Here is a 27038-nt window from a genome sequence, read left to right as displayed (position 1 = left end):
GGCACCCGGGAGATGCCGGGGAGAAGATGCCAGCCCCAGCATGGGACCTCATGGGTGTTGGACTGTAGGAACAGAGGTAAGTATTTTTTAACTTTAGTGATGAACCTTATGTGGATGCATTTTAATGGAATTGGTGGTTTGTGGTCCTAAAGATTTCTCAGCAGCATCTGTGGGGTCTTGCTGGACCCCCAGAGGAGTTTGCTGAAGTTTTTGAAGTTAGGATATGGGAAGGGGATGCACCCAATCTAAATTTTTACTTGAAAATATGATGGATATTTGTCTGGATTTGCAGATGTTTAAACATGAGGTTGTTACTGTAGTTTTTTTTATCATATGCTCAGTTTTATTGGTTATTACTTTAAAAAGTTTTTTTTTTTTTTTTTGTGCTGGCATCTCATAGAGCTAAGTCACACACGTGATTTAATAAGGGCAATAGGTATTAGCTAAGATTTTTATTGCTGGGGAAATATTATTGCAGTAAACAGAGGCGTCACTACTATTCCCGTGATTTGCTAGCCAGATCCTGAGTGATCCATTTTCAGCAGTATATTCAGCTAACTACAAAATAATCAGCTTCTGTAGCTGCTAATGTTATCTTGGACATCTTCTGATGACCATGACACACCTGTGATTTGTAGTAGTACATACAGTACATATATTATAGTCAATTACAACGGCAACTTTGAAGGCAGCTACAAATCGTCCTAGAAAATAGTGTGAGATTTGCAGCTGCTACACATCTCTTCTACGATGTCACTTGTGTGACATGGCTCATAATCAGTTCTTGTAATTGTTTTTTCTTTTTATGTACAATTTAAAGAGAAAATAAATGGTCTTAATACAAACCTGCCAGATGTCTCGCCTTGTTCTTTCCTTCAGGTATTAGTAAATGAAAAAGAAACAATGTAATTAAGCAAACGGTATTAATTATTATTGTGTTATATAAACAATGCATGTGACAATTGCATAACTGGAAATAAAGGTATTAATTGATTATAACACACACAACTTAGTGTAATGTAGCTTTAACAGCAGGCACAAAGCTCAAAAAGCAGCACACATGACAAGTCTTCTTCCCGCAGTCCTCATGCAACATGCTCAGTACATACCACAGCAGACTGGCAAAGCACTCAGAAAAGCGAAATGCATTGCTGACACATACTTTCACAGAAAGCTGTAGACTTTTAAATAGAAAATCTGCAGTAATAAGTAGCTTTAAGTAAATTTAAAGTTGTCTCTTGTATTACATTTTGGAATACAGCAGTAGAGGGGTTTGCATTATTTGCTTAAATTGCAGTTATACTATCAATAGCAATTTGTTTATGTAAATTATACAAAATTATATTTGTGTTTGTTCAACAATTTTGCTTCCCAGAACTTAGGAAGTATTTTTCATAGACTCTTTATCCCCAGGCTCCAAGTTAATGTTCCTACGTTGAGTTAGCATTTTGAAAACAAATACATCTAATCCTTGGTTACGGAGCACATTGCTGCTCAAAATTAGTGGATAGATAAGTCAAAAACTACTAGAAACAAATCAAAAGCAGCAGCAATAATGAAAATCACAATAATTGTAAAACATATAGCAATGAAAAAAGAAAAAGCAAAGTGGTAAATGTAGTTTTAATGACAATTGTCAATGAAATAGTCCATGTATTACACTTGGTGCTATGGATTTAAATGTAGCTTGTGCTATAAATCAGCAGTTCTACATGTTTAACATGACACGGAAGCATATATTCTCTTGTACTAATGCCTATGCGATGCTTTGGTGGTAACACCTTTTAAGAAGGAAAAAAGACTTGTAAAATAATGAATTCCTCTCCCCACTGTGCACTTCCTGAAATAGTTATAAATTGATTGACCGCTTGTCTTTTTTACTTTAAGCCCGGGTTCACACCTATGCGAATTAGAGGTGCGTTTCCGCACCTCTAATTCGCATAGCAGGAGAATGTGACTGGCTCCCTATGGAGCCGGTTCACATATCTCCGAGGCGGCTGCGATGCGCACTGCACAAAAATGCTGTGCGTCTTTGGCTGCGTTTCAGGGCCGAATTCAGGCATAGAATCAGCCCTGATTCTTCCCTGAAACGGTGAACAGGGACGCACAGCGCTCCTGTGCGGTCCGCAGAGCATTATAGTGTGAACCCGGGCTTACTATCGTTGGCAGAGAAATGTAAGGTCATCTACACATGTGTTGTTGCGAGGAGTGAAAAATCCTCCAGGTAAGCCTGCTCTTAATTTTATCCTTGTTCTTTGTGCCCTAATGTTGATGTTTCCATGGAATAGAGCAGAAGCATACAACATATATGCCTTGACTTGATGTTTTGCTGGTAGAAAGGCTGAACAATATAATATAGTAAGCTGCAAATCGTACAAAAGCAAGGGCCAAGTTAAAACTCAGTCATCTAATAGGGTCATGCAAGTGTAAGAACATGTCTTGAGTGTGTTGATTTTATACCAGGGTAATTATTAAAGCTTAATGTAAAATGCTTTGTTCTATGCTTCCAGACATTGCCTTATACCAGATATAATGATTTTACTTTGGAGCCTGGGGATTATAGCCTGTACACTAGTTTAGGTCTAATAATGACTGTGATACAGAAAAATAATCAGGAGACAAACTAACATAAATACTAGTGGTTCTAGAGGTTGAACAGACAATACGAACAACACCAGCTGCCATATTTGTACCTACTTTGTAGGGCTGCAGGTATGCAAGGCCTTCAAATGAGGCTTCCAGGTAGCAATGGAAACCGATTTCTCATCAGCCGCATAACTACGCCATACACACTACGTGCAGGATATATAATAAAAAAAGAAAAACAAGGCAGAAGGGAGCAGGGGATAAAACAAAATTGAAAAGCAGATTAGTAAACCAGTACAAGTCATGGCTTTATTCATCATTCATAGCATTGATACATGCCTGAGGGGTGGAAGAATACTTTCATAAAATCGCCAGGTGGCTGTCAGGTATGTTCGACTGGAATCAGTAGAATAAAACCGCCACGTAGCCTGGTATGAGGAGAAAATAAAAAGCACAAGGGAACCAACAAAACATGAAATAATGGAAAAACCAAACTGGTTAAGGAATATTAATAGTTCGCTCACACCAAGTGCATTGCCTGTTAGATTTTCAAGACAGCTGAAAATGACTGTAACTAAAAGAAGTAACAGAAGCTTTTGGTAGACTATGGTATACTAGGCATATGAGCAACATGTTCAACCAAATATGTTTTTGTTGACCTAAGGGTTTTAGGTTATTCTTTCCCATTTGAATTAGGATCCTAGATTACAAAATCCTATCAAATTAACTCCCAAATAATCTTTACTCTTCTTGCTGAAGGCATGCACCTAATGCAACCCTTTCCATACAAAATAACTGTAAACCTAGAACAGGAATGTGAATTACGCTCATACCATATTCAAATAGTGGCTTTGAGTGGGGAAATTCAATGACTGACCTGACCCTTCTGTGTTTATGCTCTCACCATTGGATACTGAGCCTGCCTATTATGTTTAAGTACTGTTGTGAAAGTGCTAGGAGGTCAGCCAAGGGAATTTCTGTTGTAAGTTGGTATTTGCTTCTCACAGTGTCCTGTCCTCAAGATCTTAGGGCACCCCAGATGGCATGAAAGGTACACACAGGCACAGTAGTATTTTTTCTTTTTTTTTGTATGGAAAGGTTTTTTTTCAGGTTTTACACTTAATAGTAACACATAAACGGTATAAGCTTAGTTTATAATCATGCCCAAACTAAAATGCCATATCCCACTTTCACATCAGGTTAATTGGTCCACTACACCACTACAACTGACTTAGGGGTTTAAGGGGACCACCTCTCCCTATTTTACTGTGAAATCATTTACATTCAGCCAAGCAACATGAAAATAATGACTCTATTTATTTGGACTCTGGTTCATAAATGTTAAATACAATCAATAAATTGATAAGTGCAAACATAAGGACCAGCTTACAGTCAACTGCACATTACTTTTGGCCACCATGTTGCTGTTTTGTCATGCATTCAATATTAAGGTTTCTGATATTTGTTCCAACATTCAAATTAAAAATTGGGATACCATTAAGTCTTTCCTCTCTTAGTCCAGCTAAATCTCAAAGAGCAACTCAACTACAACTAGACTTGGGGCAAGTATATTTTTATCAATCTTTTGCCCTTTAGGTATTCTAAGAAACTCTACCTAAAAAATGGTCACTTGGAAAGTATGGCTAAACCCGATGATTTCCACATTGGAATTTATGTTAACTCTCTAAAACTGATTTATAAATACTGGATGAAAGCAACATGTAAGTTTCACAATAACATCAGATCTTATCCTTCCTTGTTCCACTATTATTCTACTTTTCACTGGATGGAATTCCCTTTCTCATTTTTTTTCTTTTTTAAAGCATCCACAGCATTTCTAAAATTAAAAAACAAAAAATGAGAACATGTGCTTCAACTCTAGTGACAGACGACAATGTCCTTAAGCTGGGTCATGGGCCACATGTATCTCTCTAGTTCCTGAAATGTTGCTGTCAGCAGTTTTCTAAAAGTTTTTTGTCAGATAAAGTATGTCTTTAAAATGTAGATAGAGCAGTAAGCCAACCAAAAGCCCACTAATTTAAATGGGCCAATTCTATCATCATGAATATTTTGTGAGCGTTATTTTTCTCACTATTTTTGAATGTGGCTCATGAGCTAAAATAGGTTGGGGGCCTCTAATTTATCGTAAGTATGATTTTCCATTACCGATGAGCATCTTTATTTCTTTTTTAATATGTTGTTAATGAGAAGTGCAAACCATGCTTTTTTATATTATGATGCAAAGGAGTTTGTACTAAATAAGGTCATGCAGTAAAAAGTAATAAATAAAACATTTTCTGTATTGGTAAGCAAATGCAATTATGCAAATAATGGCTATTAAACTTTGCAATCCTGCTTTTGTGATTTTATATTTGTCTCTATACTGTATCTCATTAAAACTTTCAATATTAAGCTGTACTCTTCAAACCAGTATGAATTAAAATATTACAGAACAGCTCAAGTATAATGGAAAAAGCAAGATATTGTTTCAAAATATATAAAGTTATCTCCTTCCTTACAATCAGAAAGCAGGTAATAAGTAAGCATACATACATATCATCTAAAATACTGTGTCTGTGACCACTCACTCCACTATGTCATGCAGTCTGACAGCACAGCAAACCAAAATAAATTATTGGTACATCATAAGCAGGGCTAGATTTCCATCACTGGAAGCACATACCCTTTATTACCCAAAAGACCCCCCTGCCCCTTCTGCTAGCATCTACTTTTTCAAACAGAATATTTTCTTGTTTGACTAATCCCCAGTCTTTACTGGAGGTTAGAGCAGAGTAATAATGTGAGGTGAATGTATGTCTGGTTGGGCAAGCAAAACGTTGCCTCTTTGGCCATGCCACATATTTGCACATGCTTACTATGCCCAACAGTAAATCATGCTCTGGGGATGAACTACATAATTTTTCTGATTCAGAAATTCTAAACTTTAATATGAAAAGGAGAAAATGCCATGTACAGATCCTAACTTTTTAGGGATGAAGTTTAGTGTATACTTTTTGGGGATACAGCACCATACCCATTAGTTATGAGTAATGGTGTGTATCACAGCCACAAGATATTGTCCTCAGCAGTTGTCTTCCATCGCTGTTAGAGTTAAGTGGAGCCTCTGCTGCAGAAAAAAGTTGCACAGCTCATCCATCTCTGTTCTGCCTTTCCCCGCCAGTCACAGAAACTGCCTTACTACAATCCCACAATGCATTGTGTTCTGTGAATGGGCAGAGGAGACCTGTCATTCACCTTCCTTCTCCATTCACAGTACACAATGTATTGGGGGATTGTAGTAAGACAAGTTATGAAAATGACAGCTGAGCAGAAAGGAGCAGGTGGGTGACACAACTTTTCTCAGTAGCAGAGGCTGCAGTTCAGGATAGTAACTGAGGTCAACCAGTGGCCTGAGGAGGCACTGGGGAGAAGATTTTTAGCAAAAGTAGACACCTACAAGTAATGGCATTACACATAACTAATGTGTATGGTGCAGTATACAAAAAAAGCAAGACTTTAGCTTTAAAGTGGATCTATACTGCATCTGAGCACCACAAACCAAAAGCACTATTTGATTTATTTTTAATATTCAAAGCAAACCCCCCCATCCATGCATGTCTCCATGCTCTCATGCTTTATTTTTTAGAGAAATCACTGTGAAAAGTACCCCCCCCCCCAGCATTTCTGACTGTGGCCATCTTGATTAAGGGTGAATGATTCATGTATCATTTACTTCCTGGAATCCTTCCTGGAATCCATCTGCCCTTAGCATAGGCATGCATTCAGCAGAGTGTGCTTAGCTGAGAAAACCCATCCTCCCCCCCCCCCCTGAAGCCTCGGGGGATGTATGACATAATTTGCCTAGGCAAGAAACAAGGAAGTAACTTAAGAAATGTAAAAAAAAAAAAAAAGTTTAAAACAAAGTAAATATGATATACTTTCCTATCTTTTTTCAATGTGAAGTTCCACTTTAACTCTTCCCAATGTGTCTAACTGCTAAAAGTATGTTTTTTTTATGAGAAGGTTGTTTATATGAAACTGCTTTGTACCAGGTAGCGATCCTCAGGATCACCTCACCAGAAAATGAGCAAGCCAGGGTCTGGTAGCAGATATAGCAGGGATCAAGCAAAAGTGCAGTCAGTAAACAAGCCACCAGCTAATAACACGTGGTTGCAGGTTGGGATCAAGTAGAAGTGTAGTCAAGAAACAAGCCAAAGGTCAGTAATGAGTAGTAGTGGAGATAAGGACAGCTGCAAATGAGCAAGAAATTGGCTGGAGAGAGCACAATGATTTGCCAAACAGGAAGTGCAAAGGCATGGCTTAAATAGGAAGTTCATGGGAGGAGCAAGGAGTTAAAGGTTCACAAGAAACAGGGTACAAGGCAAGATTATCCACAGGTTCAGAGAGAATGCTGTTCAGTATCTCAGATGGCAAGGAGAGCAGCAGAGGTTGTGGGTTCAGATCCCAGCCCTGGAAGTACTCCCCTCCTTCCAGGACATCCCATAGATTTCTTAGGGCCAGGTTTGTGGGAAACCTCTGGTGGAATTCTCTTGTTAAGCTAGGGGCACAAATGTTCTCCTCAGGTTCCCAAGAATTTTCATCTGGTCCATATCCTTCCCATTGAACTAAATACTACAATTTGTTCCTAAAGATACTGGAATCAAGATTTTTCTCAACTACAAATTCTTTTTTACCTTGCACCTCAACAGGTGGAGGGGGTGGGAGAACTCTCCCAGGGAAGGGGTTTTCAAGAAATGGTTTAAACAAAGATACATAAAAACACAGAGTGAATCTTCAAACTATCAGGAAGTTTTAAGCAAAAAGTGACTGGTTTAATTTGGGCTGAAATATTAAAAGATTCCATAAACTTGTGGCCCAGCTTTGCAGAAGGAATGCGTACATTAAAATTTTTGGTTGATAACCAAACTTTGTCACCCACATGAAAGGTAGGATGTGATCTGCAATGTCTTTCAGCAGCCTTCTTGTAACATTCTCGAGCCTCCTTCAAAGTCTCCATCAATTTCTCCTGAATCTGCTGTAATGTAGTTAATCTGTTGGTAACAGCAGGAATTGGGGTTGAGATAGGGAGATCAGAAATAAAAACTGGATGATACCCGGTCTAAAAAGGCCTTTGAGCAGTGGAGCTATGTTTAGAATTGTTATAAGCAAATTCTGTCATAGGAAGATAGTCTACCTAGTCACCCTAAAGATAAGTGACAAAATATCAAAGGTACTGCTCCAGAGTTTGATTTGGGAGTTTTTTGGGTACATATAGACAATGTGCTTGAGTCCAAAAGCTGTTCTTGTATTCTAAGTTAATGTTCTTAAGAGGATGATTGAGAAGTGCGTCGTTCTCATACCCGTCTTTGAAAAGACTCAATAATGTCTTGGAACTTGTGGCCCTATAAGAAGTTCTTTTGACATAGGATTGTACATTCAGAATTGCCTTCCAGGACAGGCTCAGACAACATACTTGATAAGGCACCGGCCTTACCATTTGTTGACCCAGGTCGATACCAGTTAATAAATTTGAACCTAGAGAAAAATAACGACCAATGCGCTTATCTAGAATATAATCTTTGAAAATTAATTTCTAATTTTTATGCTCAGTGATAACAGTTACAGGATGATTAGCCCCTTCCAGCAGATGACTCCAATCAGGAAAGGGCTTCCTTAAAATGTTACTAAGCCCACAACAGTAAACACAGTCTGTATATACAGTAAAGCATGCTTGCTATACTCATTGTGGAGCCTAAGTGGGTAATGCCCCGCATTGTGTAAAAAGGCTATTTGATCCTCCCCATCTTCCACTGTCCCCTATCCATTTCCTGATAAGACAGAGTCTTTGGAGTCACTCTGCACATGCTCAGTTTGGTGTGTATTGCTAGAGAGTTTTTTTTTACTTGGGTGGGTGCATGTGATCAGCACAGGGCCAATCAGCATTGTCCAGACAGAAAGTCAGGGGTCATGCAGCCTTATAGGACAGTCAGAGTAGAATGAAAACTCCTAGAAGCTTTAACACCGATAGAAGTCCCAAAACTACTATATACTGCTGACGAGAATTAGGTATTTAGCAGTTTATATTTACTTAAATAATTGCATTTCCATGTTCTATGTATTGTGGCAGACCAGATATAGTGAATGCAAGGTCCTGGGTTTAGTAACACTTTATTTGCCAGCAACTCTTTATTCTCAATGTCATAGTTCATTTTGGCTGAAGACATTAAATCAGAGAAATTAGCACAAGGATGAAGCTGCATCTTTTCCCCTCTTCACTGAGAAACGATAGCTCCCATGGCAGAGTCTGAAGCATCCACTTCCACAATAAAAAGTAGTTCAGGATTGGGATGTACCATATCGGTGCAGAAGTGAAAAGAGTCTTTAGCTTACTAAATGCCGTCTGTGCTTCAGGTGACCACAAAAGAAGCACCCCTTTCTTTGTCAGCTGTGCAATTGATGTGAACACCTTAGAGAAGTTTCTTGTTAATTTTCTGCAGAAGTTGGCAAATCCAACAAATTGTTGTATTTCCTTAACATTTCTAGGGCAGGCCAATCCACCACTTCTTTGATCTTCTCAGGATCCATACTCACTCCTTCTGGAGAAATAATATATTCCAAGAACTGGATCTGGGTTTGTTCAAACTCAAATTTTTCCAGTTTGATATAAAGTAGGTTCTCCCTTGACTTTAAAGACAGTGAAAACGTGCTTGCAATGATTCTTTAGGTTATCAGAAAAGATGGGAATATCATCTGGATATGCAATCACAAATTGGTCCAATTGAAAAATATCATTTAGGAAGTTTTGAAAAGTTTCAGGAGCGTTGCAAAGGCCAAAGGGCATAACCAAGGACTCAAAATGATGATATCTGGTTCTAAAGGTAGGTTTCCATTAATCTACTTGACAAATGAAGACACGGTCATATGCCTTCTGTAAGTCTAGTTTTGTAATGGCATTGGCAGAAAGGAGTCTTTCCAACATTTAAGTGATTAAGGGAAATAGATAACGGTTTTTATTAATGATTTTATTCAAATACATAATAACATACTAACATTAGTTGGTGAGGTTGAATAAAGACAACAGTCCAACCTGTGTTGGTGTGTGCGTGTAGAAAATCATTTCCCATATCTCCATATATATTGTGTTAGCTAAGATGCACGTCGAAGAGTCTTTTAAAACTATCCATACTTCCTGCTGACACCACCGATTGTGGAAGAGAGTTCCACATCCTTACCGCCCTGACAGTGAAAACCCCCCTACGCAGCTTAAGGTTAAACCACTTCTCTTCCAGTCTCAACGTGTGGCCCCATGTCTTCTTACACTCCCTGAGACTGAAAGGTTTTATACTTACGCTGGGAGCACTGTAGAGATATTTGTATATCGATATCATATCTCCTCTCAAGCGTCTCTTTTCCAAGGAGAATAAATTTAGCGCTTGTAGTTGTTCCTCATAATTGAGGTCCTCCAGTCCCCATATTCATTTTGTTGCCCTTCTCTGGAACCTCTCCAGCTCCAGCACATCCTTTCTGAGGATTTTTGACCAGAACTGGACGAAATACCGCAGGGGCGGCCGAAACCAGAGTTTTTGTCAGGGCTTGGCTCAGCCCTTCCTTCTCTGAGCTGGCCGCTCAGCTGTCGGCTAATTGCCAGCTCCCATCTCTCTCCACAGTTACCCAGCTGTTGTTGATTCTGCTCGTCAGTCCTGCCTACTTAAAGTCGTCCAGCTCACTTGATCTCTGTCTTCACCTTTGTCAACATCACAGTGACTTTCTCCTGCGTTCCTGTTGAAGACTTGCTCGGCTGACGTTCCTTTTGGCTCCTGATCCTACCTGCTGTACTACTACGTTTATCTTTGGCTCTCTGACATTTGCTTGGCTGACTACCCGATTCGGTTACTGAACTCTGGCTTGTTTTGACTACGCTTACTCTGTTTACCTTATTATTATTATTATTATTAATAAACAAGTGTGATTTAACTATACTTCTGTCTCGGTCTGATTCATGGTTCCTGATAGTTTTATAAAGTGGCAGGATTATCGTTTTATCTCTGGAGCAAATTCACTTTTTAATAAATGCTAATATTCTGCTGGCTTTGCTTGCTGTAGCTTGGTATTGCTTGGCAAAGCCCTGTAATAAATGCACTGACTAGAGTCCTTTTTTTTTTTACAAAGAACAGGGCTTCCCCTGCAGGAGAATATCAGTGTCTAATAAAGCCCTTCTCTAAATTCTCATCAAGCCACTCCCTAAGCCAGGGGTCTCAAACTGGTGGCCCTCCAGCTGTTGCAGAACTACAATTCCCATGAGGCATTGCAAGGCTGACAGTTACAAGCATGACTCCCATAGGCAGAGGCATGATGGGACTTGTAGTTTCGCAACAGCTGGAGGGCCGCCAGTTTGAGACCCCTGCACTTTTCACTCAGGTTCTGACAGATTGAAAAAGGTATACCAAAAAGTATTTCTGCCCCTGGAGGCAATTCCATGGGACAATCATACAGACGATGAGGAGGTAATTGATCTGCATTCTTTTTATCACAGATGTCTTGGAACTGATGGTATTGTGGAGGCAGGTTATCATATGACTGGGTATTTACCATATCAACTTAGTCCGTGATCCTCAGTTGATAGCGGGATTAACGGCGGAAAACCAAGGAATGCCCCAAATGACAGGGAATTTTGGTGACACGGTCAGCTGAAAGCTGATAGTCTCATGATGATCAGCCTCAAACTGGAGTACCAGAGGAACTGTTTCATGGGTAACAGGTCCTGATGATAAAAGTGAACCATCAACCATCTCCATATCAATAGGGGCAGATTTATTTCTTGTTTGAATTCTGTTTTTTTGGGCAAACTCTATGTCTATAAATTTCCCCCTGGCCCCAGAGCCCAGCATAGCAGATCAAGGAATAGGTTTAGTAGGGGTGATAAAATGAGTATAAAATTTACTTTATTTTTTTTAATGGATCAGTGGAGAGACAGGCTGGGTAATGGAGTTTGTTCAGGCACTATAACATCAGTCACAGCAATTGTTCTTTTGACTTTGTTGGGACAATTACAATGCTTAATACCCAGAGTCCCCACAAAATTATTAAGTTCTCTGAACATTTTATTTATTTATTTATTTAAGGTACTTATATAGCGCCGTCAATTTATGCAGCTCTTTACATATACATTGTACATTCACATCAGTCCCTACCCTCAAGGAGATTACAGTCTAAGGTCCCTAACTCACATTCATACATACATACTAGGGGCAATTTAGACAGGATTCAATTAACCTACCAGCATGTCTTTGGAGTGTGGGAGGAAACCGGAGTACCCGGAGGAAACCCACGCAGGCACAGGGAGAACATGCAAACTCCAGGCAGGTAGTGTCGTGGTTGGGATTCAAACCAGTGACCCTTCTTACTGCTAGGCGAAAGTGCTATCCACTACACCACTGTGCCGCCTCTCTTTCTCCTGAGTAGAAATGAATCTCTTAATAGCATCAACCTGCATAGGTTCGGGAGTGTTAGAATCAGAGAAACTTTCAGGTTTCAAGTGGTATCTGAGATCCAACGTCAGAATTCAGCTGTGTACTCAACAACAGAGCATCTACCCTTTTCCTCGGATGTAAATACAGTGGGTTGCATGTTGAAATATCTATTCAACACTGGATAAGGAAACCTCTGTAATGGCAGGGGTCTCCATTGAACATGAGCGGTAGAGGCATACCTGCATTGGCCTCATCTCAGGAATGTAAGTCCAGCAATTTTGTTATGCACAGCATGGATTCCTTCCAGTTGCTCTTTCACCACACATTCCAGTTTGACTAATTTTTCTTGGTAGGTAACAATGAACTCCTGCAGCTTTGCAATTTGCTGCCTGAAAGGAGCCACAGCATATGCTATTGCGGCCTCCATGTTTGGGACAGATTATTCTGCCATGGTCTGGGGTCAGGGTTGGAGCCCAGTAGATTTAGAAGTAGAAAGGCTCCCACCAACCAGCAGGATGATTACACAAGCAGGTCACCCTGGCGAATGATGAGGGCTCACCCGAGGTACTAAGTCTAAGCCCTAAGCGGTATTCACCAGAGCTCCTGATGGTGGAGATTAGTTTTGCTGGTTGTTAGTACCAGGTAACAGTCCTCAGGATCACTTCACCAGGAAGTGAGCAAGCCAGGGCTCAGTAGCAGATATAGCAGATATAGCAGGTAAGAATCAAGCAAATGCGTAGTCAGTAAACAAGCCAAAGATCGGTAAAAACTTGTTGCAGGTTGGGATCAAGCAAAAGCATAGACGAAGAACAAGCCAAAGGTCAGTAATGAGTGGTAGTGATGATAAGGACAGCTGAAGGTATACAAAGGAGCAAGATATTGGCTGGAGAGAGCACAATAATCTGAGAAACAAGAAGTGCAAAGGCACAGCTTAGATAGAAAGTTCATAGGAAAAGCAAGGAGTTCAAGGTCCACAAGAAACAAGGTACAAGACAAGATTATCCAAAGGTTTAGCAAGAATGCTGACCAGGTGGCTCAGCATAGAGAGCTACTTCCAGATGCAGCCGAGGTTGTGGGCTCAGATCCCGGCCCTGATATGATCCTACATTTGTGTTCTGACTTAGCATTTCACGTTTGGAGGATAAAAGTTTAGTGTCTCTGGCAGATTTGTAAGGAATACAAATACCAGGATCTTTGGGTCTGGTATGAATATTAAGGGGAACCCCAAACCAAACTTTAAAAAAAAAATTGCGTGGGGTCCCACCAAAATCCATACCAGGCCCTTCAGGTCTGGTATGAATACTAAGGGGAACCCTGCTCCAATTCTTTTTTAAAAATGGCGTAGGGGTCCCCCTAAAATCCATACCAGACCTTCCAGGTCTGGTATGGATTTTAAGGGGAACCCTGCACCAAAATAAATAAAATGGCGTTTGGGTCCCCCCAAAATCCATGCCAGACCCTTATCCGAGCACGCAACCTGGCAGGCCACAGGAAAATAGGAGGGACGAGAGAGCACCCCCCTCCTGAACCGTACCAGGCCATGTGCCCTCAACATAGGGGGGTGCTTTGGGGTCCCCAAAGCACCTTGTCCCCATGTTGATGGGGACAAGGGCCTCATCCCCACAACCCTTGCCCGGTGGTTGTGGAGGTCTGCGGGTGGGGGGCTTATCGGAATCTGGAAGCCCCCTTTAACAAGGGGACCCCCAGATCCCAGCCCCCCATTTGGATTCGTAACGGGTACATTGTACCCCTACTAATTCACAAAAAAGTGTCAAAAATAGTAAAAAAGACAGGAGACACTTTGGGACAAGTCCTTTATTAAAAATAAAAATGTCCCGCGATGTAAATCCATCTCAAGCCGCCCGACAAACCAAAAAAAAAAAAAGTAACAGCTCCTTCTCCATGGGAGGCTCCCGCCGAGTGACACTGCTTGAGGACAACTGTTATATAGCTGAGGGCGGGACCACCTGGTGACGTAAACGGTGGCCCCGCCTTCCTCTGATGTCACGTGGCGTCAGAGGGGGCGGGGTCACCCATTTACGTCACCAGGCGGCCCCGCCCTCAGCTATATAACAGCTGTCAAAGCGAGAAGCTTGCAGTATGCGGGACACAAGCATTATTAATACCACTGCTCCCGAAAAAATGGCCGTTTTTAAACTTTTTTTTAGATTGATACATGTCTCCTGGAGCAGGACCCAGGTCCCCAAACACTTTTTATGGCAATAACTTGCATATAAGCCTTTAAAATGAGCACTTTTGATTTTTCATGTTCGTGTCCCATAGACTTTAACAGTGTTCGTGTGTTCTTCCAAATGTTTTGCCTGTTCGCAAGTTCTGGTGCGAACCAAGCCGGGGGGGGGGGGTGTTCGGCTCATCCTTACTTATGAGCCCAGCTTGTTTTTGATATACAGGCTGGGCTCACAGTACTCAGGAACTGAAATGCACTCACATATCAAGCTCAGGAAAAAAGCCCACCCCGTCGCTGATGACAATGAACAGGAAGAGAATTTGGCACCACCTGAGTGGCAAGAAGCCTGCATTGAAGAAGATATTTATAACGTTTTCTTTGAAAAAAAAAAAAAAGATTGGGGAGGTTCAGGGAGGGTCAGTGGGGGGCAGTGAGAGAGTAAAAAAACTCCACACTGGAGTTCCGTTTTTAAGAATGCCTGCAAGTATTTTTTAAAAATCAGTGACAAATCCAGAAACATGTTGCATCAAAATGAGAGATTATTTTCGACAGAATGTGCTTTATGAAATACAAGAAAATTGTATCAAGTAAAACAAAGACTATGTAAATTACAGAGGGCATAGGGATACAGTTCATATCATAACTGATAAATGATGTACCAGTCAGAACAATCCACTTTTATCTCTGATCACAGAATAATTCCTGAATAGATTATTAGACTAGTAACATCAGAATATTTCATCAACCCTCTTTCTCACTCTCTGTATATTCAGTTAAATGATGAACAGTGTTATAACTGCTGTAATGCACAAAATACAGTATATCAAATGCGCATTATAAAAATAAATGAATGAGCTGCAGAACTAAACACATTTTTCTTTCTCAAAATATTATTGCAAATTTAAAACAGGGCAAAGCCAAATAAAACACTGAACAATTATTTAAAACAATGAGGTATATGGAGACGATAAATTGCCATGTTATTCACGCATGTTAGCTAATTGCTCTCAGACTTGATTGACTTCTTCACATCGTTTAAATGACACTTGAAATCGACATCGAAATGTGAAATGCTTTTTCCTAGCGTAGCGTCTATGTGAAATTTCACATTTGGTGACAACATTTCATAGTCTTTATATCTGCTGTTGGTACAACATTATTAGTCATTTACAGTATATTGTAATACAAAGGTTTCTCCATCTAATAGCAGGTTTTAATAAATAATGCTTTGGAAATTGTGTCACATTAAACATATAAAGCTGGAGTTTAAAGGCAAACTCTGGGAACATTTTAAATGATGCCTTGCAGTGGGACTGTGCCAGCAATGAAAGGATTAATAGCTTGTTTTGTCTATGAGAGAGGAGAAGCAGTTTTACTTACCTGATCTTCCACTCCTCCGGCTTTGGTGGTGGACTGTCTCTCGGCATCACCATGTCCATTGAAAGGCTATGGACCCTGCTTTGCTCTTGATGACACCAGGACCCTAAACTTCTGGAGTGTAAGAGAGAAGAAGCTGCCAGGACCAGTCTAGCCCTGAATGAGCACAGGCACAGTCCCACTGCAAGAGGTAATTTTTTAGTTGCTTGCAGCTGGACTATAATCCTCTCATACTTTGCCTTCCTTGGTTTCTCTTTCCCATTACCAACATGCTAAAGAAAATTGCAAATAAAAGCATTCAATTTTCATTACATAACTTTTTTGGAACCAGTAATACCATTACTGGGTCTTCGTGCTTCTTTATCCAAAGCAGGCAGATTATGACTGGTGGGCGGGGCTGACAGGATGCTGTACATAGCTTCCTCAAAAGATCACATCACCCTGCCTCATTATTTCTGAGCCTTCAGTCTTGATACACGCAGGCTGGCTCTTGGAAAGAGTTATATCAAAAGCTTTGATTGGTGGATGCCCGTCTGGATGAGTGAGCATTCTTTGCAAGGTTGCATTTGAATGCACACTGCTTTTTGTAATGTCTATAGGTGATGCTGAGTCTCCATGATGGAATTAACTAGGACTGGGAAGGAAGGGGCTTGAGGATTCTGAAGGTTCTTCATCCCTGAAATGAGGTGGGCTCCATCTGACTTGATGCAGCCTCTAATGTGCAGCTAAATCAGAATTAGTAATTTCTGTACAGGAGAGAAGCCTGTACAATTGTGTGCGAGTGAAGGTAAGGCTGGAATTCATCTTTAAGGTTCATTCTACATATATCAGCAGTAAAACCCAGTTTTGACCCAAAACATGAGCTACGTTTGGGTAGGCACATCAATAAATAGAGGGCCAAATGGATTTGAATGGACAGACTTCTGACCTAGGTTGGCTTGATCTGCACAACAAAGCAGCCCAAACTTGAGTCAGTTTTTTTCGTTCAACCAATGGTTTGAAAAAAAAAAAAAAAAAAAAAAGACTCAGTTCCTCCATCCACACACTCGATGAGGGCGGGAGAATCCTCCTCACTGAGCTATTGTATTCTGACAGCAAGGAGACTTGTCCGCAGTCAAAATACACTGATCAGCTATAACCTGTGATGCTGATCGAGCAGGGAAACCCAACATTGGGGTGGTTGTACAGAAGTCGACCAGTACAACCACAGTGCCCATACATGGTTTGGAATTTGGCCTGTTTTTGCTGAACTTTACCTCAACACTTTAACTAAAATAAGTACAAGCGGGTGCCTAAGTTGCATTAGACTGGAATATTGATCAGGACCACCTTTACCTGTCAACTTTAGATACAGCACAGTTTAAAAAATTTTCAGAGGCCCATGTCTAATTTTAGTGCTAGCCATGCAGTGTATGTTAAACAATTATATTAGATGGAGAGATCTTTTAAGACACATAAAAATGGTAATTTGTTCTGCATCCTAGTTTGAGCTCTGGCGATTCTTGCTGTTGCTTTTCAAAACCCAGAAAGACTTAAAGTGGTTGTAAACCTCAGTCATGGAATCCGACCAAAGTACATATATCTGTGTTGTTTACTTATCTTTCTCCTAAGCTCTATTCGCACTCTGTTCGCTCCTGAGCGTAGAAATTTACTGTGTTTTTCGGGAGTTTGTTTAAGTGTTTTTGTAACTTTTTACAAGCATTTTTAAAGCGTTTTAGAAGTGTATTACAAGCCTTTTACAGCTTCAGGTGTTTTTGTTTAGCGAATAGAAAGCACTAGGGGGAGGAGAGGGAGAGGAAATTAGGGGTGGAGAGCTGTTGTTTGAGCAGAAAATGAGCAAAAAAACGCTCGTAAAACGCTCAAGTCAGGTGTTTCTATTGAAGTCTATGGGGCCAAAAACACTTGTAATCGGCCAAAAAGAAGCTCATGTACTTTTTGGAGCAACAGGCATTTTGCTTCAGGCAACAGAGCGCTCATATGTGAATAGGGGCCATTGGGATCTGGCTTGTTGAGCGTTTTGGGGCTACAAGCTTCAATCAGAAATTCATTCAGGTGTGAACAGGGCCTAAGTGTCGTTTCTCTCTCGCGCTGCGTTCCTCTGTTATCAGCACAAGTCACTTCTGAGAAGTTTTCCTGACACATGAGATAAATTTGTGTCGGGAGGGGGGAGAGAGAGCTCAGCAGACAGCTTGTCTATTCAGAACACAGTTCTTTTGCTGTGTGGAGGGTGATGTGCCTTTCCTCCAATCAGCTGTCACACACTGATACAGCAGTCTCTCAGCCCCCTCCTCTGTGCTCCTGACAGAAGAAAAAAGATTTTAACACTTTTCCACAATTTTGAAAGGGTGTAGGGAAGAGAAGACTGCAGATAAACTAGTAAAACCTATGTAGGAGGATTTGTCTCATCTCTGTGTATCATCTGAGGCTGTTCACTTCACTGGGTATATGTGCGGGTTTACAACCACTTTAAAACAAAGGATCATTGCTCCCTGTCAGAGCTGGACATTGAAGACATTTGTTATCACATACAGACAAAAGAAGACACAGAAGACAAGCTTATATAAGTACTTAAAGGTAGTAATAAAAATGCAGTTAGATTACTTTTGAAGAACCCCAGCTGTATTTCCATCAGTACTAAACAGCAATGTCTAGTCAGTTATATGCAACACACAAAGAAAATACAGAGAAATTAAACAGTAGTTAAAGTATAACTCCACTTTGCTGAGCTAAAAAAAGTATTCCTCCCTTGATCACTTAAAGAGACCCTGCCACCAACTTAAAGCAGACCTTCCAGCTCTTTTACTGAAAATCGCATCAGAATGTAGCTCTGCATGCTGGTATTAAATCATTTTGCATTCATTAGTTAAACAAATATTTTTTTGCCTTTACCTAAATTTGCTGTTTTTACACTTCCTGGTGGAGTGAGGCACTGGTGATGTAACCAGACACATAGAGATGCATCCTGGGAACATTATATCACCAGTGTCTTCCCTCTCAGAAGATGTGCACTGTCACATGTTCCAGGGGGCAGACCCATAGTTCCAGGAAGAAAGAGAGATGGATTCATCTACCTTTAGCGAAAATGACCACCGTGAGAAGAATGGGGAGAAATAAAATGCAGAAAATATAAGCCTGCAGTTATCAATAAGTTTGTAGATTGCCATTACTAAACAATTCTAAAAATTCCTTTGTTGTCATTTTGAGGATAAGGGTGAAGTTCCTCTTTAAAAAAAAATGCAGGTAAACGCACTCAAAATGTAGGTATTTTAAATGCTTACTTGCAGAATTTTTCCTTCCAGTAATTTTTTTTTTTCGTATTTACTTGCAATGTTTCTTAGAAATTGGTGACAAATTTGACTTCTTCAGGAAAAATAAATTCCCTAGCACAGCCCCCTCCCTCCTTGCATGTCATGGCCCTGTCCTCCTCTGGTAATGTTTAATTATTTTCTGTGATGGCCAAGCACCTCTGCCCTACCCTCTTCTCATGTCCCTACATAACCTTTTAGATAGCAGCCAAGGAAAAAGCGAAGGGGACTACTACAAAGTGTCACTTTAATGACATTTCTGAAGCCGCTGGAGCAGTCTGTGTGGTCACCGACACTGAAGACCTCGTGAGTAAGATGGCTGCTATTGAGGATGAGCGAGAGGAGTACAGGGATGAGTGGGTTGCCCAGAAACATTTGCAGCACCGGAGAGGAGCGATAGTGCTGTAGGAGTGGCAGATAACCGAATGGAGTCGGGAATGGTGAGGGAAGCGCCCGCAGGATGTCAGAACAGAATGGCAGGTGCGGAGCTTCAGCGATGTGCGGCTTACCTCGATCACATCCCAGCCATGTCCTTGAATATCAGCTCTCACCCTGCTGAGACTGCTGACATTATATACAAAATGGTGGCTCCCATTAGTAGTCTCAGCCATTTTAAATATTTACACAGGGCAGTGTTTTACAAATAAATAATAATAATATGCATATAATATGTTATATGCACATATAATCTTATGGCAGTGGTTCTCAACTCCTGTCCTCAGGACCCTTTAACAGGCCAGGTTTGCAAGATAACTGAAATACATCACAGGTGATATCGTTTGCTGCTCAGCGATTGCAGTATTCTCCACAAGGTAATACTTAAAATCTGGCCTGTTGGTGGGTCCTGAGGACAGGAGTTGAGAACCACTGTCTTATGGTAACATTGTTGTTAACATGAATGGTCTGGTGACAGGGTCCCTTTAAATAAATAAATAAACGTCAAAGTCCTGCCTACTACAGTTTTGTCGAAGCTCACAAATAGATATTTTAACTTTTGCAATTTTAATTTACTGCAAACTGGACTATAAACACAATATTTAATTACAGTTAATTACAAAAACGTCTGTATCAATGACATGTTATAAAAAATGTTTTAACCAAAGCGGAGTTACCCTTTAAGAAACCTGCTTGAACATTATTTTAATATTACACATTGCCTAAGAAATAAAAAGGATGTTGTTAATCAAGAATACTGGAGTCCTATAAAGAACTGTCAGCAAAGCATATTAATAAAACCAGATCAGAATTAGAAAAGGGTTTTGGAGTATAACAAAGCATAACACTCAGCAACAGGCATATCATGTAGTTCCCTGTGCATACAGTACAATGCTGCTTCAGTGAAGTCTGATATTAACCAGGACCAATATTTAAACTATAATTAAGGCACACCTTTTTTTTTTCGTTTTGGACAGAAGGCAGAGGGATTAGAACACCTGCCATTTTTATTGCCATCTGTGCCGATGTTAAGAAGAATACTCTCTATTTTAATTTTTTTACCATTATCATTGAAAGTAAAAAAAAAACCCAAATTTGGGTTGTCCCTGGAAAAGTAATAGAGGGGAAATCTTCCAATAGGGACAATAGATCTGGGGGTCCCCAAGGAATTTCCTTTAGCCACTTGCCAACCAGCTGCCGTTATTATACTGTGGCAGGTTGGCTCTATTGCCATAGCTGTACGTCGATTCATGCAATAGATACAGTGGGTGCGCGCACGGCGCCAGAGCCGATACGCGTGACCGGCAGCCGCAATGTCCGCCGGCCACCCTCGATCGCTCCACAGAGAGCCAGAACGGAGATCTGTCAATATAAACAAACAGATCCCCATTCTGACGGGAGAGTAGAGAGAGATTGTCTGTTCCTAGTGACCAGGAACAGTGATCTCTCTTCTCCTCCAGTCAGTCCCATCCCCCCAAAGTTAGAAACACCTCCCAAGGAACACATTTAACCCCTTGATCACCACTCGTGTTAACCCCTTCCCTGCCAGTGTCATTTATACAGTAATCAGTGCATTTTTATAGCACTGTTGCTGTATAAATATCACTGGTCCCAAAAAAGTGTCAAAAGTGTCCGATCTGTCCACTGCATTGTCACAGTCCCACAAAAAATCGCTGATCGCCGCCATTACTAGTAAAAAAAATTAAAAAATAAAAATGCCATAAATCTATCCCCTATTTTGTAGACGCTATAACTTTTGAGCAAACCAATATACGCTTATTGCGATTTTTTTTACCAAAAAGAAGAATACATATTGGCCTAAACTGAGGAAGAAATACATTTTTTACATTTTTTTTTTTTTTTTGGGGGGGGGGGGATATTTATTATAGCAAAAAGTAAAAAATATAGCTTTTTTTCTTAAAATTGTCAGTCTTTTTTTGTTTATAGTGCAAAAAATAAAAACCGCAGAGGTGATAAAATACCACCAAATTTGTGGGGAAGAAAGGACATCAATTTTGTTTGGGTACCACGTCGCACGACCTCGCAATTGTCAGTTAAAGTGACGCAGTGCCGTATCGAAAAAAATGGCCTGGTTATTAAGGGGGTAAATCCTTCCGGGGCTGAAGTGAGTAGTTGGCAGGGATTTCCTCCCACTCCCTGTTTGTCTATGGGACACTAAGTGAAGCGAAATCTCTGCAATGGGACACAGAAAAAAAATCTGACAGCGATTATAACCCTCCCTAGCTCTATCCAAAATGAAAAGTTCTGCTTTAATGTTTAACAGTTTACCTGGCCACTGTGTGTGCTAATTTACAACTTAATGCAATCAAAATGTGAATGATGAATAAAATGTACTTGCAATGTTATCTTTGTACTTCTATAGTATTAAAATGAATTATTGCTAAATCACCCTATATGACAATGTAAAAACAATTTTTTGCTTAAATGCAACCTTTTAAAGGTGAACTCGGGGCAGATATAAAAAATAAAAACAGCTTTTTGGTCATTAAAAAAATATTTAATGTATTTTAAATGCTAGTGTAAGTACCTGAATTTAAATTTATGTCATATTCTTGCAGTCCTTCATACCAAAGTATTGAGACAAGGAGACACAAATGCATAGAGGGTGGGTGGGGCTTTACTAAGAGCCAATGAGTTGTGTTGTAGTGCACATGTTCTGACAAAGAACATGCTGATAGGAGGAGAAGCTGAGTGAGCAGTCAGTTTTTGCTCCTTCACGTACAGTCACAGGCTGGGGGCGGGGACGTAGCCAACCTGCATTGCTTAAGTGCAGAAGAGAAAAATCAAGTCACCACCAGCCTGGCGATGTCATCTGGCAGAGTTGTGTACAGCTGAGGGCTTGATGAACAGAAATACACATCTCAGAAGGTAAAGCAACTCCCATGTTTGTATTTAGCTGTTTGCCTGGAGTTCAGCTCTAAAGACCAGCTGTACCTTTTGACAAAACTAACACTAAACCACCTTCCCTTGCCATCCAGAAGTAATTTACTCTAAAACCCAGTAACCCAGCTACATACCTCAGTAGCAGAAGTGCAGCCTGCTTCGATGTTTGCAGCCACTAGCAGATAATGGTGCATGTGCAGATTGTGACTGTGCATCAGAGTAGGCTTAATTCCAGCCATATGTCTAGATTTCTCTTGTTCAGTAAGAATCAATAATTCATCAATTCATACTAAACAGTGTGATTGAATGAATCTCCACTGCTGATTATCATATTTAAGTAGCTGCAAAACTTGCAGCTATCTGAAAACTCAAGAGGATGCAGTCACTGTTCTGCTGATAGCAGAGGAACAAGGATCACAGGGAGCTGAAGAACATCCAGCATTTAGCACACATCAGGGCCTCCTTTAAATAGGCAACTTCATGCCATTCCCAGGATTGGACATGCACAGGCGTGTGCCTAGGCAGGCAGACGTGTACGCCTAGGCGTGCTGGCACACAAGGATGCATTGATGTGTTTGTGCACACTGGTTATTGACAAGAGTCTGTCTATGTGCTGCCCATCTTAATCAATTTTTAAATCAACTTTTGTCCAGCCTGGTGGTACCGACAAGGCCACGCATGGCTTCAATTTTGGCTGATTCAGTGGAAAGCTGTCTATGGCCAACTTAAGTGTGGATCAGTTCAGGGGGGCAAGGAGTATTCGATTTGGATATGTTTTGCTAAAGGTACAATTGTACTCAGATTGTTATAGTGATGCAGAGGTAATACCGTAAATCAGAAGGTAAACAGTACATTTGTCATTCTTCAATCATAATACCATACCTCTGATAACAATAAAAAAAATCATTTTGTTTGCAGGCATATGTTAAGACCCTGTTGTTTAGTGTAACCAAATGACTATTGGTTTTATGGGCCCAAGGTTATTTTGCTTTTTAATGCACAGAAAATACAGGAAATACTGACCGTGCAATAATAAAGTCATTTGTTTGTAACTAAGACAATCTTAATAGACTGCTATTTTTTTGGCATATAAACAACAAAAATATGTGCATTTTAAGCAAGAGCAATATACCACCACAACTGTTAATCCTGACAGAATGAAACAAGTGAAGGCTGTATCTACCATACACACAAGGCTTGATACAGCTGCATACTGCTTGCATTGCTTTCCTCCTTCTGTGTACTCAAAGGGATGTGTTCCCTCACCCTCAGGCCTTCTTAAACCTGCACAGTTTTGCTGTAGTACATTTATTTCTCCTGTAGGGTGTGCTCAGTTGCTTCATATGTTGTGTCGTCAAGGCTCTATGTTGAGAGATCCAGAGGACTGATCTAGAGATGCATTATAGTTGGCCCTATTGTTGGTTGCTTAGCCAACCACTGATGACTTTGTTGTTGGTAGGTTTTGGACTTGCTTTAACAAAAGTCCTTACCATGCTTCTGAAGGGATCTTTGCCTACATGCCATTATCTGGGTCTAAGGTACTGGGCTCTTGATCAGGTCTGAGGGCCTCAGTCCACTGGGCCTACCATGGGTGCTTAATAATTACTTAAGAATTGACCTTACCCACGATGATCTGACTACTTTAAGGATTCTACTGGGGACACTACATGAATCACCACTTGCCTACTCCTTTACTTATGTTGATCCAGTAGTTTTAATGATATTGCAGGGGAGTCACTGCCTGGTACGGAGAAAACATAGGAACCTCTGTATTAGATGCCACTTCTGTCTGCTGTGTGCAGGCTAAATCTGGGTTCCATGCATAGATTACTAGCTTTGAAAAGATGTGCTCTGCTGCGTATTTCACCCAGCTCAACCTCTTGGTGTTTGCAAGAAACCCTTTGAAAAGACATTCAAGACACGAATTGACATCACTGAGCCTGGGGACAAGGTTATCTCTGTTGGGGGGTGCCACTTTTATGTCATAAGGCCCATTTAAGTGGAGGTGCTGTGAGAGGGGCTGAACTATTGTCCAATGTTCCCACCATGCAGTGGCCCAGCCTTCAGTTACCACACAGGTGCATACTATTTTAGTAAGCTTAAGATTAAAAAAAAAATCTAAAGGCCATCTAAAGTAAGGTTACTTATTCAAAATGCTTTCTTGACTGTATGGGAGAAACTTCTTTCACTTTTTTCAATTCTACTGAATTAGTAAGATAAACATGCAGACATGCAGAGGCAAGGTGCATTACACTGCAATGCCAAAGAAGCACAGGAAAAAAATGCAAATCTGCACACAGCTATATGTTCTTATTGCTCTTGGTAAATGCTTCTGGAACCACTGATACATACATACATGAGCTTGTAATGTACTTAGATAATAATGAAAGTGCATTTGTCATGTGGATGCACACATTTGATTGCTGTCCAGCCCATGAATGTGCTTACAGTTAGCTATGTGTTTATGGAGCTCTGTTTTTCCTGCTTATGTTTTTTTGGTCACATTGTTATGAAAACTGATCAAAGTGCTTTATGCATACATTTCACTGTGTTTCCACCATAAAGTATGTTGGATCATGTGTTGAACACATGAAAATGACATTATGTGTCTCATGCAACTTATTCATGTCTTACAGGGTAAAACTTTCTCAGCTTTTAAGCCCTTAAAGAATATTTTTTTCCTAAAGATTTACTGCATATTTAACTTTTTTTGTGTGATAAGAAAACATCAGTATCTTGTTCTCTGTGATAATAGAGGAATAGGTTCCTGCCCTTAACAAATCGAGTCATTTAATTGAAAGATTTTTAAAGCATGCATCAGCATGTTATTATGATAAAAGACGTACTGTAAATGCATATTCTGGCTTTGATTACATTGGATTTGTATTTCGCAAAGGTCACAAGAACATACAAGATTTCTTTGCCCTCACCTGAATTAAACTAGCAGCAGGATTCCTCCTCTTTTCAAAGTGCTTCTGTCGGTGCTGTTCCTGAACTTTTAAGGCAAACCCGGATCCAAGAATACCCTGTAATGTAATGTGTTAGTTGGTCTGTTACTGATACTGCAATAATCATTGGCAAATATTAATTACCATAGGAAACAAATACAAGCACTAAAGGGCCTTTAAAACAACTAATGTACATATTTCTTTGCTTTTTTTAAAACATTTTTGTTCTGTGACTTTGATGGTTATCAGCGCTGTAGGGCTAAAGGCACCACATATAGGAATGATGCTATGTATTGTTGTGCCATAAGTGTTTACAAAGGTCCTCTGTTTCATCCCTTGATAGAAATGTGAAGTTGGGTAGTTGACAGGGTTTTCTACCCCCTCTTTAAAATGCCTATAATGCAGAGGTTGTAGGGGTTTGATATCTAGATTTATTTTCTTTACACTGTTAATCAATGAATATTCACTGAGCTTAGTAAATAAATCATAAATGAATGTGGTAGCAGGATTGCTGTATTTTAAATTTCCCTCATTTATGGTTGGGTATTCATAGGTTTACATTATTTACTAGCATTCACTTTTTAAAGTGAACTTTCACTTCAGTGGCAAACCTTATGTGTGGGATGGGCACAGGTACAGTTGTGCTCAAAAGTTTGCATACCCTGGCAGAAATTGTGAAATGTTGGCATTAATATTGAAAATATGACTAATCATGCTGAAAAACTGTCTTTTATTTAAGGATAGCAATCACATAAAGCCATTTAGTATCACATAGTTTTTTAGATCCTTTTAAAATCATAATGATAACAGAAATCACCTAAATGGCCCTGATAAAAAGTTTACATACCCTGGAATGTTTGGCCTTGGTACAGACACAGAAGGTGGCACACACAGGTTAAAATGCCAATTAAAGGTTATTTTCCCACTTTTGTGGCTTTTTAAATCACAATTAGTGTCTGTGTATAAATAGTAGAACAGTTCCTGTGGCAGTTGTGGCTGAAATCTTTCTTGATCTACCTGACCTTGGCTTGGTATCAAGAGATCCCCAACTTTTCTACTTCTTATTAAGTGATTGAACAGTACTGAGTGGCACGTTCAAGGCTTTGGATATCTTTTTATATCCTTTTCCATCTTTGTAGTTTCATTGCCTTGTTACGCAGGTCTTTTGACTGTTCTTTTCTACCACCTCATGGCTCAGTGTCTAGCCTGCTTAGTGCATCCATGTGAGAGCTAACTCATTGACTATTTATACACAGACACTAATTGCAATTTAAAAAGCCACAGATGTTGAAATTAACCTTTAATTGCCATTTTAACCTGTGTGTGTCACCTTCTGTGTCTGTACCAAGGCCAAACATTCCAGGGTATGTAAACTTTTTATCAGGGCAATTTGGGTGATTTCTGTTATTATTATGATTTAAAAAGGATCCAAAAACCATATGATAATAAATGGCTTCATGTGATTGCTATCCTTAAATCAAAGATCGTTTTTTTGGCATGATCAGTCATATTTTCAATATTAATGCCAAAATTTCACAATGTCTGCCAGGGTATGCAAACTTTTGAGCACAACTGTAGTGCGGTCTGCCCCAGGTACAACCACAAAGGTGTTAGGGGTGTCTATAACTGTCCCCACCACTGACCCCTCCCTCAAATTGTTGTTGGGGAAATGAGGGGGGAATTTTGCAAGAAAAAAATGAGGGATGAATTTTTGCTTGGTTGGGCGGCATTGGTGGTGCGTGCGGGGACAGCCCATATTTTCTCATGATTGCCCATACCTGTGTTTACCTGTGTTTGTGCTGGGAGCACTCTGCACAGCCTGCTT

General features: G+C 40.1%; 1 protein-coding gene across 1 annotated transcript in view; it reads right to left on the bottom strand.

The window, feature by feature from the left end:
* The window catches only part of KCNQ5 (potassium voltage-gated channel subfamily Q member 5), a 746121-nt gene that overhangs the window by 73877 nt on the left and 645206 nt on the right, over positions 1-27038 (bottom strand). Inside the window, exons 7-9 of the mRNA XM_073626797.1 lie at positions 25196-25291; positions 2698-2792; positions 847-873 (exon numbers count right to left, since the gene is read on the bottom strand). Of these exons, the coding sequence (XP_073482898.1) occupies positions 847-873; positions 2698-2792; positions 25196-25291 (218 nt within the window). The remainder of the gene's footprint in view (positions 1-846; positions 874-2697; positions 2793-25195; positions 25292-27038) is intronic.

The sequence above is a fragment of the Aquarana catesbeiana genome, linkage group LG04, assembly GCF_042186555.1.
Source record: "Aquarana catesbeiana isolate 2022-GZ linkage group LG04, ASM4218655v1, whole genome shotgun sequence".
In the NCBI taxonomy this organism is placed as follows: domain Eukaryota; kingdom Metazoa; phylum Chordata; class Amphibia; order Anura; family Ranidae; genus Aquarana; species Aquarana catesbeiana.
This window is presented reverse-complemented; position numbering and strand designations above follow the sequence as displayed.